Here is a 16,633-nt window from a genome sequence, read left to right on the forward strand (position 1 = left end):
CGTCGCCACAACAGCTGACCCCGGCCCGCGTGGGAGGAACTCGGAACGACCTTGGCTGCGGCCTCTGAGTCCCGGTGTGGCGACCTGCGGGCCTGGGCGAGACTCCCCCGCAGCCCCCCGCCCGCTACCACCCGGCGTAGCCGGCACAGACAGGATAACCGGGGCGAGGCTGCAGGGAGGAGGCCGGCCAGGCCCACGTGGACCGGCTCCCCCTTGGGGGCGGGGCCTAGAGGGAGCGTCCGGACCAATCAGAGCCCTCGCTCAGCTCACCCGGCTGGGCGCGCCCGACCAGCCTGTGGCTGCGTCACGTCGGGGGCGGGGCTTCGGGCGCGGCGCGAGTCCCCCCCCGCAGGTCACGTGGGGTGCGGGGCGGGCTATAAATAGGGGCCCGGCGGCGTGCTCGCTAGAGTGATGGCCGCCGGCGCGCGCTGCGCGATTTCTTCTCCCAGCCTCTGAGGCGCCCGCGGCTGTTTCCGAGTGGGTGTCGAGCCCCGTTTCGTGTCGGTTCCCGCTGCCGCCGCCCGCCCCGGGCTGTGCGTCCGCGGCTCCAGCCTGCCTCAGCCCCCGTTCTCCTGGTCTCCGCTCGGCCTTCAGTTTCCTTTGGTGAGTGGCGGCGCGGCCCCCCTTTGCAAAGGTTCTTTCTTCTCTGGAGCGGGGCCCGGGGCGAGGGAAGCGGGCGGGCGGAGTGCGAGCTACCGGGTCCCGCGGCGCTGCTGCCCGCCTCCCCCACGCCGCACCCTTCCGCGGGCCTTTTCAGCGGCCCCCGGCAGGCGCGCGCGCGCGGGAATGGCCTTTTTCCGGTCTTCCACGGAGGGCGCGCGCGGGCGGCCGGGCGGGAGGGCGGGCGGCCGGAGACAGAACTGGGCGCGTGGGGCGGGGCGCGCGGGCGGGCGGGAGGACGGGCGGGCGCGGGGAGGGGGGGGAGCACCGCGATCGCCGTGTGCCCCACCTCGCACATCCTTTCGGGGACCGAGGACCGAAGTAGCGGGCGGAGGGCACTGCGGGAGTTCGGGGCCGCCTCCGTCGCAGGGATGCGCCGCTATTGTTATTTTCTCCCACTTCGTCCCCCCAGGATGAACTTGCGTCCTTTCTTTAATCCGCCATGGGATTCTGCTCCGTGCTTGTAGCCCTCCAGAGCCAAAGAAACCCCAGACAACAGACGCCCATACGCAGCCTATAGCAGTAACTTCCCAGCCCCGGTTTCCGTGCCGTAGTTTACAGTATTTAATTTTATATAATATATACTATTTATTATAGCATTTTGATACCTCATTCCGTTTACACATCTTGAAAGCCGCTCAGTAATTCTCCTATTAATTAAAGAACCACTACACTAGAAAATGGCATCTACTGTGGCTCCGATCACTAGTACTCTAGCTGCTGTTACTGCTGCTGCTCCCTCGGTGGATGACAAACTATGGATGCTCATCCTGGGCTTCATCATCGCATTTGTCCTGGCATTCTCCGTGGGAGCCAATGATGTAGCAAATTCGTTTGGTACAGCTGTGGGCTCAGGTGTGGTGACCCTGAAGCAAGCCTGCATCCTCGCTAGCATCTTCGAAACTGTGGGCTCCGCCTTGCTGGGGGCCAAAGTGAGCGAAACCATCCGGAAGGGCTTGATTGATGTGGAGATGTACAACTCCACTCAAGGCCTGCTCATGGCTGGCTCTGTCAGCGCTATGTTTGGTAAGTTCTTGTTGTCATACCTTCTGCTCTTTCCAGTGCCAGAACCGATTTGTGTCTTGGGGTGGTTCCGTTTTTTTGTTTTTTTTTTTTTTTTTTTTTTTGTCCCGAACCTTTTCCGCTTATTTTCATGAGAAGGCACTGCTTACGTAACGGGGTTTTGCCATTTGCCCAATGAAATTTGATTGATTTTTGTTTCAGGTTCTGCGGTGTGGCAACTAGTGGCTTCGTTTTTGAAGCTCCCCATTTCTGGGACCCATTGTATTGTCGGTGCAACCATTGGTTTCTCCCTCGTGGCGAAGGGGCAGAGGGGCGTCAAGTGGTCTGAACTGATAAAAATTGGTACGTTTAAATTCCGAATGGTTTAGGTTTGTTCTTGTCACGCGTTTCTGGACTACGGTGTATGGGGAGTGAGTGAGAGTGCGTGGCGTAGAGTAGGGGGCCACATTTAATAAGAGGGTCGGAAATGGAAGAGCTAACATCTCAGGAACATGTTTCCTTGGTTTCACGACTTGACACTTTGTGTTCTATTCCAGTGATGTCTTGGTTCGTCTCTCCACTGCTCTCTGGTATTATGTCTGGAATTTTATTCTTCCTTGTTCGTGCATTCATCCTCCGTAAGGTAACGTTCCCACTTACGACCTTTCATGAGTCACATTCAGTCTTGTTCAAACTCACTGGTATTCTTTCAGGGGTTACTGGTATGTAAGTATGTGACTTTGGAACGTTAAAAAAGTTCTTTGTTTTCCTGTATGTTGTGGCGTTCTGTGAAAGAAGTAAGTTTTTAATACCCCAGAGGGCATTCAGGAAGGAAGAACTGGGTGGTTCTATGGGCTGCCAAGAAATAAGAGAGACTGGGAGTGAAAAATAAGGACATTTGTTGAAGGTGGCTTTGTCTAGCCATGTGCAGGTTGCCACCTTATCTAAACCACCGTTACATTCAGGACAATTGGAATTGTAACCATTGAATTCAACATGTTACAGTATCCTGTGGCTTTTGAACTGCTACTTCAATAGTCTCTCCCATGCTGATCATTAACTACACATAAGCTACACATGAGGCCCTGACTTGTAGGGACTCTGCTTTCTCAGGTGGAAAGAGCAGGTGAGACAGGTTGTTAGGTGGTTGGGTTTTTTGTTTGTTTGTTTTGTTTTGCCTTTTTTTTTTATTTGCTTAAAAAGTTCAGGTAGCCATTGAATTTCCTGACTACTTGAAAATCCCTTTTGAGAGATCTAGTGGCATTTCTTTTATCATGGAGTCTGATCCTGGCTCCACAATAAATGTAGATAACAAGGGATTATGTTGGCACTGGACTGAATTACAGAAAGAATAAATGAATTTTTCTCAGGAGACAGTTGTCCTATTTTCTAGGGTGAATGGCTCTTAAGAGTCCTTTGTTATATTCTTTTAAAATTCCCCTAAACTGTAGAAATCTGAGTGAGGGGAGGTAGGAACCTTATCCCAACTGAAGGAGTGTGTTTAGACTCCCTACTTCTTGATCTAGTTCTGAGTCTCTGGGGATGATTTATGTCTTTCTCAATAGAAGTCCTTCCCTGGCTCTTTCCTGATTCTCTATACTCTGAGTGTGTATATACTCATTTGTCTAGCAGGACATGTTTAGCATGTTGAGCATTAGAAATATCTCTAGCTGACAACTGACCTGGGCCCTCAGCACATGTGTTACAGTTGTGCAGCTTGGTCTTCTTGTGGGGCTTCTAATAGTGGGAGCAGGGGCTGTCTGACTATTGCCTGCTCTTGGGACCATTTGTTTCTGGGTTGCTTCATCCAGCCTAAATAGGAGAGAGATGCCTAGTCTTGCTGGAACTTGATATGCCATGGCTGGCTGATATACATGGAAGGCCTGTACATTCCTGAAGGGAAGGGAGAGGGAGGGAAAACTTTGATTAATTAATTAAAAGTATTAGCAAATGAAAGAAGGAAATATCTCTAGATTGGCACAGCATGACTGAGTAAACAGTTCGCTGATGCGGTGACCTCTAGATTTGGTATTCTTTCATCCAGCAAGCAGGTATAATTAGCACCCCGCCCATTCCCTAACTGTAGTATATGGTAATTTGATTCCCACCAGTACCCAGTAGTTTTTTAGTGTTCCTGTTAGAGCCATGTATCTCTTGACATATCAGAAAACCAGAATAATTAATAGGATGCTATTTGGATTCCTGTTTTATAAAGGTTTATGCTGGCCCCTTTGATTATTGGGAAATAGATCATTCTGATTCTGAAGATCCTCTTCTTTTTTTTTTTTTTTTTTTGTTTTTCGAGACAGGGTTTCTCTGTGTAGCTTTGCGCCTTTCCTGGAACTCTCTTGGTAGACCAGGCTGGCCTCGAACTCACAGAGATCCGCCTGGCTCTGCCTCCCGAGTGCTGGGATTAAAGGCGTGCGCCACCACCGCCCGGCTTGAAGATCCTCTTCTTACATGATCTCATAAAACTGATTGGTGGTCATTCCCAGAATGGAGAACAGGTGCAAAGAGGGCTTTCTCAATGAGGTCCAGAGCCTCTCATTGAGGGTGTGTGCCAACCGTCTTTACTCTCGCTGTGTTACTGGGAGTTCAGGTTGGCTGTGTTAACCGATTATTCTTTTGTATGGTCTCATGTAGCCCAGACTGGCCTTGAACTTCTGGTCCTCCTGCATTCACCTCCCAAGTTCTTGGGTTACTGGTGTGTGTCCCTACTCTCAGCTTAACAGAATGTTTCTTATAAGAGTATGCAGTGGGCATGATGAAGAATGATGGATGACGTTTAATTTAATACAGTGCTGACTTTGAGGCTCTGCCCCCTCTCTGTCTCTCACTTGTTCACAATCCCTCAGTAACAGATGAGGGACCCCTCTCTTCTCTCCCTCCATATAACTGAGTGATGTATATTCACGTAATTTCCAAGCTTGAACTTCTTGGTCTCATTCCTTCCTATATTGGACTCAATAGTTCCTGGAAGTCTCTAGACTTGATGGAATGGCCTAGTGCATAGTTGGTTTGTAATCTTTACCACTATATGTAAAAGATACGTAAGACACATGATGAGAAAACCATTTTATAAAAATCACCAGCCTAGTTACCTCTTGGGAAAAACTGGGAGGAGGCTAGAAGGGAGAAGCCTTCCTTATTTTACTCTGTTCCTTGACTCTTACAAAGTTTTTTTTTTTTATTTTTTTTTTAACCAGTTAGCCTGTATTTCATAGTGTATTAAGACTAGTCATTCCCTGCCCTATCCCAAGCTATTCAGTCTTTATTTTAAATTTATCGATATTTTGCCACTAAGTCTCTGTAGCACAGGTTGACCTTGAACTGGGGGTCAGGGGTGGGGGAGGGATGGACGGACTTCTGCTCAGTGAGTCCAGTGCTGGTGTTACAGGTGTATAGCACCTGTCTACGGTGGCCCCACCCACGATGCTACTTACTTGGGGGAATATTTAATTTGGCCCCAAGGGGAAATATATATATATATATATATATATATATATATATATATATATGCTGCTTGTTACCTAATGAGTCAATTGCTAAATAGCCTTTGAAAATTTGGTAAGAGTTCCTACCTAATGTCTATAGAATTTTCTTGAAACCCTGGGTTTGCTTATCTTCCTCAGGCTCTTGTCTGCCTTTAGGTGTGGCCTGCAACTATTTAGTTATTCAGTGGTGAGTCATAGGTTCTGTAGGTTGTTTCTAATCTGGTGTCTCACTGTTAGTGTCCTCCTAAACAGTGAGTAAAGCTTAAAATTAAGTGTTTTTCAGTGAGGGTCTAGACTGATTTAAAAAGCCATCCTTTATGAGGGGCTTTGTGCTTTTTAACTTCAATGATTTTTACACTGCCTCTCCCCCTCCCTAAAGTCGTAATGATTGTCAGAAACTTTGGAATCCTCTTTGGGTCTTCACCTCTGTCTCATCTTTAAGATTATCATGGAATTGTGACAAGGGTAGCATTAAACTTTTGTGCTGAAGGTTTGGCTTTCCTGATGGACCTATGTTCTCATTCTTTTAAGTGTTTGGCTTGGAAGTTTTTCTGTGGAATTATCAGTAATACATATGTATTGTAAAGGAAACTGTTTTCATTTTCAGTCACATTGGCCTTTCGTGATTCTTAAACATCTCACAGTTTTGCCTTGGGATCTTTGCACTTGCTCATATCTTTGCCCACCTCACCCACTAGTGGACAGGTAGCTTGCACTTTTCCACACCGAGACATTCCTATGTCAGCCCCTCACTCCCAGACTTCAATTAAAATGCCCCTCCCCCATCAGCATCCTCTTGCCTGTTTTTTTCCTTTGAAGTATTTGTCAGTGTGTTACTGTATAGTAAAATATGACACTCCGTTCTATGAGAACGGGTACTTGGTCTGGTCCCTCTACTTCAGGGCCCTAAACAGTTCTTGACAGTCACTTGACTGAGTGGATGACTATGTTCACAGTTGATTTAACGTTGCACTTTGATAAAGCCTTATGTCACATTCATCATATATATATATACACACACCATATATATGATAGTTGTGTATAGTCTGCACATTTATTTTTATTTTTGGAGGCAGAACATTGGGAAATGAGTTTTAATTTGGTCTGCTTATCTCTTCAGTACAGTACATCCTGGGCCTATGTTCATGTTTACAGATAGACTTTGGATAACTCAGAAGAACTGGTTATTTGGGGTATCAGTCACATCCTTGTTAGTAAGAATAGAGAGAAAAAGTCACCTATGGATAGAAAGTGGCATTAGCTTTCTTAGGGAGCAAATGCAGGACAAAACTTACTTGGCTTTGTAGAAATTAAAGTGGGGGGTTGCTGTTACCACCTGGATTCCAAGGCCTGCCTTCGCACAGGGTGCTCTGGAAGTGGGTCTACATTTACAACTTTTAAGATACTGATCTTAATGTTTTACAGGCAGATCCAGTTCCTAATGGCTTACGTGCTTTACCAGTTTTTTATGCCTGCACAATTGGAATAAACCTCTTTTCCATTATGTATACTGGAGCACCGTGTAAGTACAAATCAAGATATTTAAATGTGAATTTAAGGTTATTTACAAAACTTGCATTAAATGCCCAATTTACCCCTTTTTGCTTTACAGGGCTGAAATCTCCTAGAAGGTGGCTGGCCTGCGCCCATTTCAGAAGGCTGCAGGCTAGTGTATGCTGAGTTAACCTAGATAGTTTTCAACCAAAGAGACCTGCTCAGATTCTAAATCACTACAGACCTTTCCTCTTTAGTCTTCACAGGATCCACTGATAATATGACCTTCTCCCTTCCCTTTCTCATATCTATGCTAAAAATGCTGGAATTGATACTGGCCTCAACTACTGAAGAGTCATTAGTTAATCTCTTCTTCAATAACTGGTCATGTAGGACTGGTTGTTGGGTGTCATTTTTCTCTCCCAGTTGGAGCAATTTTAGTTTCTAAGTTCTCAGTTTGCACCCCTGAATTTACTTGAATGTGAAGAGTTGAATGTCTAACACCTGGTCTAATTACACGTGGAAGAAGAATTTCTGCACCTAAGAGGAAGCATTTGAGAGGATAGGAAGGTTCTGGTGTTGACTGCTTTCATAGTGGGACTCAGGGAAGGCAAGAATTCATTTATGACAACTGAGAGATTGATAGCTTGGACCTTGTGAGGCAGAGCAGTATAGTTCTGGCATCTAGGATCATTTGGCGTGCTGGTTCTGCATTACATAAGAACCTAGACAGTTACTGCAATTACTCTTCTGACTAATCTGTGAGAAAAATTGTGTGCTGCCCAGAGCACGCCCATGTCCATGTCCGTGTGTGTAAATAGAAAGGTAGCAAAGGGATTTGTCCTTATGTAATAGATGCTCACATCTTCAATTCTTAAAGGATTTTAATGCTTGTGACCTCTAACTTGGTTCCACTTCTGACTACTGGATTGTGATCTGTTTATTATTGCCACTGAAATTATGTAGTAAGTCACTGAGGAAAACAGAAACAGCTAGCAGTGTACTTCTAACATTTTTGTTCTTGAAATGTCAGTAAAGAGACAGGCTTTCGGGCAGGACTAGTCTTGATGCAAGAACTTTGCTACTCTTGTTCTGTCCTTTATGGATCATTTATAAGGAAAACCAGTTCTTTCATTCCTTTTGACTTGGAATGTGGACAGATTTAAATTGTGATAGAGACTGACTAAAGCTCATGTGTATTTTACTTTGGTGGCTAACTGCATGGTCACAGTTGAAAGCAGAACTTAAAATGAAGAGACCAGTAGTCACCACAGAATTTCAGTTTATGTCTAGTTCTTAAAGGCTAGTTCTTGTATTTTTTGTCTCTTTCAGTGCTGGGGATTGAATCTAGGGCCTTATGAAGCTAGGCTGAAGCTACCACTCTGACCTAAAAGGTTTTGATGGAACAATAATGTTTCCATTTTCTAAGTGACTTAACATGCAGTAAGCACAATCAGGTGAAACAAGTGCAGGTGACTACCATGCAGACAGTGGTGCCCTGGGTTTCAGTAACGCGAAGTGGTCTTGACTTTAGTGCAGGCAGCAGCCCCAGTAGACTGCATGTAGTGGTAAGCTGGTACTGACCAATGCTGCTGATCCTGAGAGCCTTGAGCCGAGGGAACAAGAACAAGTCTCTCAATGGCTTGTTAGTGAACTACCCCTAAACCTTTCCTTTGTGAAGGACCACTGTTTAAACACCTGTCTTGCTGTAGTTAACAGCCCTGTTTTCTGTTAGCTTGATGGTAGTTTTGCAGAGACAATCAGTTTCCCTGAAGGCTGCCTGGTACAGTGACTGTGGCAACTTTCTACAGTTGTGTCAGCACGACACTTACTGAAGCACCTTCTCTTTTTAATGTTAAAATAATCATGTGTAAGGGTAATATGTGACAGTTAGAGTGAGGAGCTGGGTGGAGAAAGGGATGCTTTGGTTGATTTTATAGCTTCCGGTCGTCAATGGAGTGATTCCAAGAACATGAAGAAACTTAGTGCCTGAGTCCAGCAGTGATTCGGTGGGGCTGGCTGCTGTGGGATAAGATGGTCAATGGGTTTTCTCCATGGTCTGTATAGCCACTAGCCTCGTGAAACTCCAGAAGGACAGCAGCTTCAAGGGTGATGGGCTAGCTTGGGGAAGCCCCCCTTCCCCTCAGGAAGGTTTACACGTTGTTACAGGGGGCTGTTGCCCTGGGGTTTTCAAGATGCACCATTTTATCTCGTAGTGCTGGGCTTTGACAAACTTCCTCTGTGGGGTACCATCCTCATCTCGGTGGGATGTGCAGTTTTCTGTGCCCTTTTCGTCTGGTTCTTTGTATGTCCCAGGATGAAGAGAAAAATTGAACGTAAGTAATACAGTTGAGTGGTGTTCTCCCCTCCTCTTCCCTCGCTCCCTCATCTATAAGAGTACACTGTTTGGACAGACTGACAGCATAGGGTTTTAAATGGACTCCAAGTGGCCTGAGACCTAGCCATTAAGAATATGTGACTAAGGGTAGGTACACAGTAATTTTGATAGAGAAAGCATTTGCCTCAGCTGCCTCTGTGTACTCAGCTTAGACATGTATTTCAGTGCGTGTACACATATATACTTCGTAGTGCAGACACACAGCCATGCACATAGTTGTTGTGCTAGAGCTATAACACATGTGGAAGTAAACAGTTGTAGGTATAAGTAATCTCTTAAGTCATTGCAGAATGTTTTTGTAGTGTCATTAGCTACTGAGTAAATTTTGATTGGTACTAGTCTTTGTTTCCTTAGTGGCTAAGATAACTTAGAAGAATCCTATTCTGTCCTTTCAGTGTGTGGAATGTTAGTACAGGGATGCATAGACCGCAGTAGCGCTGAAGGAATGCTGCGTCATTGCAGCTGAACTGAGCATCTGCCCAGAGCTCTGTGCTAGTCAGCTGTGCCACATGCACAGTGGGAATGAGGCTTTCAGGACTCTGACCTCATTTTTGTCTCAGTCTGGGAGGAGAGACAAATCTTACTTTAATGCTATCCTTGTGTGAGAGGACTGAGCCAGTAGGTGAACATGGTGAGCACTGGCCTGATAGGCAGAAATACTGCCTGGCTACCGGCTGTGGAAATGTTTAGGCGTGACTGTTACCTACAGCTCAGTTGTCTATACTCGTGGCCTAAGAGTTAGGAGATTCCTTAGGGGCAGTCTAGCTCTTTAATCAGTTTCCTTGAGCTCCCTTTCATGATTGAGAGCTAAGAAGAGATTTACACTTGTAAATAATAAAAATAAAAACCAAGAAATGGACCAGAACCCTAAAATATTTATTATCTGGCCATTTACAGCAGTTTATCCTCCTCCTTTTCTCCCCAGTAGAGGGTGTGGTGTGTAGCTGGCATGCTCCTAGGGAAAGATGAGTTCCTGGCATAATAAAGAGGACAGGAATGTTAGCTTGCATTTTTAACTAGAGTTTACACCTTTTATTTTGAGGTGGGTTTCTGGGGTGGATAGAAAAGGATATGGAACAAAGTGGTATAGTCAAACCAAAAATTCCCTTTATTTTCTAGGAGAAATAAAGTCTAGTCCCTCCGAAAGTCCCTTAATGGAAAAGAAGAACAACTTGAAAGAAGACCATGAAGAAACAAAGATGTCTCTTGGGGATGTTGAGAACGGGAATCCTGTGTCTGAGGTGTCATGTACCACTGGGCCTCTCCGGGCTGTGGTGGAGGAGAGAACAGTATCATTCAAACTTGGGGACCTGGAGGAAGCTCCAGAGCGAGAGCGGCTTCCCATGGACTTGAAGGAGGAGACCAGCATAGATGGTACCATCAATGGTGAGTTGACTTGCCAGGGTTTTCCCATGTCCCCGTGGGTGTGGAGAGGCTGCGATTCTGGACTGATACACTTTGCATTGAATGTTACCTTTTTGGTTACCTTGGCTAGGTGCAGTGCAGTTGCCTAATGGGAACCTTGTTCAGTTCAGTCAGACTGTCAGCAACCAGATCAACTCCAGCGGTCACTATCAGTATCACACCGTGCACAAGGATTCTGGCTTGTACAAAGAGCTTCTCCATAAATTACATCTGGCCAAGGTGGGAGACTGCATGGGAGACTCTGGGGACAAGCCCTTGAGGCGCAACAACAGCTACACTTCCTATACCATGGCAATATGTGGCATGCCCCTGGATTCATTCCGTGCCAAAGAAGGGGAGCAGAAGGGGGAAGAAATGGAGACGCTGACATGGCCTAATGCAGACACCAAGAAGCGGATCCGAATGGACAGTTACACCAGTTACTGCAATGCTGTGTCCGACCTGCACTCTGAGTCTGAGATGGACATGAATGTCAAGGCTGAGATGGGTCTGGGTGACAGAAAAGGAAGCAGTGGCTCTCTTGAAGAGTGGTATGACCAGGATAAGCCTGAAGTCTCCCTCCTCTTCCAGTTTCTGCAGATCCTTACAGCCTGCTTTGGGTCATTTGCCCACGGTGGCAATGATGTCAGGTCAGTCCACATGACTGTCAGTGTTGCTGACTCTAAACAGTCTACTTACCCTCCTGTGTGCAGTGCTCTACCTCCCCGGGGACACTGACTAATCCAGACAGGATGAGGTGGTGGTAGTTAATAAAGCAAAAACGAAGTTCATTTAGATTGTAAGAATGTTTTAGTTTTATTTCTGTTGAAGATAACTGTCTTTCTAGATAGGAACTGAGTAGTAAATGGTGACATCAGTGATGAAAAACTTAAGATCACTGTCTGTCCTGGGGAATGGACTTAGGGTTATCAAGCCTTGTGTCTGGCCTGTAAACTTCACAGGATTCTGAGGAGAAAAGGGGTCACCAGTTGGACACACCCTTCAGTCACAGCAGCCTTCATTTTCTTCCGTTGTGTGTTGGGTTTCTGTAGGGTGGCTTACTAAGTGAGCTGAAAAGCTGGGCCTAGACAGTTCAGTCCGTCGGTTAACAGATATGGTCTGCCCACAAAGTCACCACTGCTCTCTTGTCTTCCAGCAATGCCATTGGTCCTCTGGTTGCTTTGTATCTTGTTTATGAAACGGAAGATGTATCTACAAAAATGGCAACACCGATCTGGCTTCTGCTGTATGGTGGTGTTGGTATCTGCATAGGGCTGTGGGTCTGGGGAAGAAGAGTTATCCAGACCATGGGGAAAGACCTGACACCAATCACACCCTCCAGGTGAGCAGGGGAAGTGTGCCTTAGAGTAGAGCTCAAGCTTCTCAAGAGACGCATGTTGTGGAGGGTTGTGCCTAGGTCTCTGCTGAAGGAGGGTGTTGCAGTTGCTGTTCTCATATTGATCTGAATGTTTTCTCTGCACTTACTGTCTGGTTTGTAAACTTTTTCTTATCAATCTGCTCAGCTCTAGTGATCACGTAATTGAGTTTTCTGAGAAAGATGTACTGGTGTAAATAATTAGATATATATGACTTTGATTCTGGAGCTAAAACCTTACACTTTCTTCAGAATAAAAGTCTGAACTCTTTATTTTGTTGTTGTTTCCTTTTGAGACAGGGTCTATCTCTGTATTCTTGGCTGGCTTGGAATTCACTGTGTAGACCAAGCTGACCTCGAACTCTGAAATTCATCTTCTGCTTTCAGAGTGTTAGGATTAAAAGGCATGTGCCACCATGCCTGGCATGTCCCAGCTTTTTAAATAATGAAATGCCAGAAATGATTAATCCTCAAATGTCAGAGGCTTGGCCCTCTATAAGTAGGTTTCAGGGGTTAGAGGAGATGAAAATGTCAGGTTTTGTCACTATGTAGAACAAAGCAAGATTAGGTTACTTGGGGTAGTGTTGGCTTTTCAGAAAACCCTGAAATGTTGACAAGCATCTTTTTTTTTTTTTTTTATCAACAGTGGTTTCAGTATTGAACTGGCATCTGCCCTCACTGTGGTCATCGCATCGAACATTGGCCTTCCCATCAGCACAACACACTGTAAAGTAAGTGGAATGGAATGGACCCCTCAAATTGCCCTAGCCCATGTCCTATGTGTGGCTTTAATTCTTTTATTTGATTTAGAAAGTTTTGTGCAGTTGGATTCTTAAAAGTTGACAAGCTTAGACATGACCACGCGGATAAAAGCTGACATTCTACTGTTTGCGATCATTTAAGTTCTCGGGCGGAGCTAGCTGTGATTTCTAGCTACGGACCTTTTGTCCCTCTTCATTGCAGTTTGTGTGTTCAGCTTCATTTTTACTAGTTTATTAGCACACACCCACACTGCTGACTGGCTTCCCCATGGAAGAACACAGTGTGTGCTAATAAACTAGTCAGCTAGTATGGGTCTGGGTGGGCTCCTATCTCTTGTGGTAGTATATACACTGGTTTAACAAGTTTGTGAGGCTTACTGTAAGGGCAGTCTTCTGGTGAAAGCGTATATTCAGGCCCTCTTGGGCCTGTAGTGCCAAGAAACTAATTGAATTTTCAAGAAATTTCTTGATGACCATAACGTAATTATATGAAGAAGGAACTGGCTTCCATAAAAGAACTGAAGCTGGTCCAGCCTGGGACCTGCCATGTCACTCTCTCTGCTAGGGTCTTTGTTGGGTCACATCCCAGCCACTCTCTAGAACAAGTTGTTAGGAAATCAGAAATTTAACTTACAAAAGGCAGAGAAAAGGAGTCTTGTCATATTTTAGGACATTTAGCACAGATTTAATGGTTGAATATTTATACTGCCATCATCTTGCCATGGATAATTGTAACTTGTTGGAAGTTAGCTTTTAGCTTGTGTCACAGGCCTGTAATTTCACCTTTTGGGCTACTGAAGTAGGATCCTCAAGTTCAATCCTGTTTGGATGACAGCGAGACCCTGTCTTTCTTTCTTCAGACAGAAACTACATCCATGGAGCTGAATTCATCACTTGCCTGAGTTCCATGTCCCAGGTGTCCTTTTGCTGATTATAATGTCTGTTTCTTTCCTAGGTGGGCTCTGTTGTGTCTGTTGGTTGGCTCCGATCCAAGAAGGCTGTCGACTGGCGACTGTTTCGCAACATTTTTATGGCCTGGTTTGTCACAGTCCCCATTTCTGGGGTTATCAGTGCTGCTATCATGGCAATATTCAAGTACATCATCCCAAATGTGTGAAGCTGGGATGAAAGTTCTTGTCAGCATCTGGGACCACCATACACATTCCTGTTCCTAGAAGAATGCTCACAGTATTGCCGAAGACAGACAAGGGTTTTCAAGTTTGGGAGCCGTGGGAGGGAAGTGTAATTTACACTATAATTGCTTTTGTGCTAAATACAACTTGTCTCAAAATTAGCTATGTAAAATAGCCAGATTTCCATTGGTTCATCCTAAGGTCCCTTTTCTTCTGGGCTATGAATTCCTGTACATATTTCTCTACTTTTTGTATCCAGCATCAATTCCATTATATTTTAATGTTGTCTGTAAGATAACTTATGTGGGTTCTTTTTAAACAGCCAGGCAGAGCCATTTGATGGCGTGTACTCTGCTTTGTTGGCCTCACCAGCTTCTTTCCCAACATGCACAGGGATTTAACAAACATGTAACTGAAGCTTCCCTCGTAGTCTCTCATAGAAATAGTCACGGCACTTGCCCCGCTGTCTGTTGTAGCAGGTTCTGTTGACGTATGTGGGAACTTCTTAGAGGGCCAAGAATCTTTGGCACAGTGAAAAGAAAAGTTTATAGTAACTTCTTTGCAAACAACTCATGGACATGTTGCTAAGAAGTATGAAGACAAAGCCTCCTGGCGGTTGTGGTTATTCTTTTTGAGATTTTTGGCATTGTGGGATGGGTGAATGAAGTGGAATATGAACTTTGGGCAAATTCAATGGGACAGCCTTCCATGTTCATCTGTCTACCTCTTAACTGAATAAAAAGCCTACAGTTTTTAGAAAATTTGTTCTTGTGGTTTTTGTTTCTATTGAGTCCTCAGAATCCTGATCATTTAGCATTTTGACATTCTTAGGATGTGTGCACTTTCCTGAATCAGGGTGCTATCCAAGTTCAAGGTCCTTGAACTTGGTTTTCTGTGATCCCCTGAATGGTGTTGCTCCACGTAGTAATTTGGTGTGTGGCAGTTGTGCAGCCCAGATCTTCTCAGGTCTGCACATCGTTGACTTAGATTATTTCTAGCTTTGCAGTCACAGAGAAGCTGAAATGAGGTTTGTTTGGGGTTCAGCTTCATCTAAGAATTCTTGCTTGTAGGGCTGAAGATAGAGCTCAGGTAGAGTACTTGCCTGCCACACACAGGCCCCAGGTTTAATCTTTGGCACTGCAAAGGAAAAAAAAGCTTGGGGTTCTTCAATCTTGCTGTGCTGGCTTTTACTCTTTATCAGAACAATTAGTGAAAAATATTTCTTTGTGAACTACGTTGATGGCTTCTATCCTGAGAATTACTGGACAATTCTTTGACATTTAGTTTTTTGTTTTGTTTTGAGTATTTTATTTAATAAAATCCATGACTGCCAGGAGAAGGCTATGCCCAAGAGGTTAGTCCACTGGGTAGGCTATCTGCCATTCCAGCTTGTCAGTCTCCCTGGAGACTTCTCAGTAAATGTTCCCACTTACCATCAGGCACTGAATTGTTGATATTTAGCCCTTGTGAACATTGTGGCAGGCCTTACTCTTAGTTTGGAACACTTCAGTGCTTGGTGAGTTTTGGCAGAGAATGAATGTTAGCTGGAGGCTCTGGGGCTGGCAGTATGATGGAGTATGATGGGAAAAGAGTTAAATCTGAAAACCAGGGTTGGAAGAATGTGCTAAGAGCTGGGCCTGGCATTTATACTTGATTGTTCTATGGCATGAAAGCCCAAGTCTTTCCATGTTATGATCACAGAGCACAGCGCCCTCCCCAATGCTTTCCTTCTAACGTAGAAGAACGTACTCTGACCAAATAGGAGGCGGAGCCCCTGAAGGTGGGAGGTGATGGGAGTTTGTATTTTCTTGTCTATTAATGGCTACCATAGGCAGGGACACATGCTAGTAAGACCCCTGGCCTATTAAACAATTAAAGTCGTGTGTATATTAGAGTCAGCAGTAAGATTTTTAATAAAAGGTCCATTGCTGCCATTTGCCTTTCCTGAGGAAGCTTCTTCCAGGTTGTCTGTTTAGGTGTTCACTGCTGAATAAACGTATTACTAGTTACCCCTTTTCTCTTTTGGCCAGTTGTGTTGGGAGATACCTTGTCAGCCCTAGTGGTTCCCCACTGGGGTGGTTTTTCTTCCTGTCTCCACATGTGAAAATATTGTAGGCATCTTTTTTGGTTACAGTAGATGCTACTGGCCAGAGATATTACCCTGAACATTCCAGAGCTCCACTGAGGTCAAAGAAACCAGATGTGGAGATTCTAGTTGGGCTGCTTACTTGGGGATCCCAAAGGAAGACTCAGAAGGGTGAAAGTCTGGCTGCTCAGAGTTCCGGGCTCAATGAGGAGAGGCGTCTCCACATAGTCTAACTTTCCTCTTAAGCATAGGCAGCCTTTGCTTTGTTTGGCTGACTGTGGATTTCAGTTGCTGTGGTTTAGTAAATACTGGTCAACAACCTGGTTCACGCATCAGTCACCTTGATGTGTGAGTCATTGTGTAAAGAGCAAACTTCAATGCTAGCTCTTAAGTCTGCAAATCACATTTAGAAAATACCAGCTACTCGTGATCAGTGGTCCAGCTCAGCTTCCAAAGTCTGCTGATGACTGGGTTTTGTGTACCTGTTACTTCAGTCACAGATGACAAAGCTTTTGGCTGTATTGCCTCCTTCTCGAAGTAGAAATACTAGGCCACCTTCCACTGCTGTTTTGCTGTGCTCCAGCCTTTTCTGGGGCTTGAATGGACATAGTTTTTACCATTAGACACAACTCATCAGTCCAGCCTTACTTACAGTCACAGCATTACTTCAATACTTCCCTCCCCCCCCCCCCCAGACAGGATTTTTCTGTATAACAGCCCTAGCTGTCCTGCCACTCCCTGTGTAGACCAGGCTGGCCTCGAACTCACAGAGATCCACTGGCCTCTGTCTCCCAAGTGCTGGGATCAAAGGCATGCGCCCCCACTG

General features: G+C 45.2%; 1 protein-coding gene across 3 annotated transcripts; it reads left to right on the forward strand.

The window, feature by feature from the left end:
- Nucleotides 1-360: 360 nt before the first annotated feature.
- Slc20a1 (solute carrier family 20 member 1) lies at nucleotides 361-14,482 on the forward strand. Of its 3 annotated transcripts, none has more exons than XM_076570619.1 (11): nucleotides 361-603; nucleotides 1,073-1,686; nucleotides 1,885-2,025; nucleotides 2,220-2,305; nucleotides 6,582-6,678; nucleotides 8,867-8,986; nucleotides 10,168-10,434; nucleotides 10,544-11,102; nucleotides 11,609-11,794; nucleotides 12,474-12,558; nucleotides 13,544-14,482. In XM_076570619.1, the coding sequence occupies exons 2-11, from the start codon at nucleotides 1,341-1,343 to the stop codon at nucleotides 13,703-13,705; spliced, it is 2,049 nt and encodes a 682-aa protein (XP_076426734.1). In that variant the 5' UTR covers nucleotides 361-603; nucleotides 1,073-1,340; the 3' UTR covers nucleotides 13,706-14,482. The 3 variants fall into 3 exon arrangements, 2 of the variants coding, with proteins under 2 accessions (XP_076426734.1, XP_076426736.1); XR_013050751.1 differs by having other exon boundaries at nucleotides 384-603; nucleotides 6,769-8,986; XM_076570621.1 differs by lacking the exons at nucleotides 361-603; nucleotides 1,073-1,686; nucleotides 1,885-2,025; nucleotides 2,220-2,305 and adding an exon at nucleotides 6,769-6,827 and having other exon boundaries at nucleotides 6,625-6,678.
- The last annotated feature ends 2,151 nt before the right edge of the window (nucleotides 14,483-16,633 follow it).

The sequence above is a fragment of the Peromyscus maniculatus genome, chromosome 4, assembly GCF_049852395.1.
Source record: "Peromyscus maniculatus bairdii isolate BWxNUB_F1_BW_parent chromosome 4, HU_Pman_BW_mat_3.1, whole genome shotgun sequence".
Lineage (NCBI taxonomy): Eukaryota > Metazoa > Chordata > Mammalia > Rodentia > Cricetidae > Peromyscus > Peromyscus maniculatus.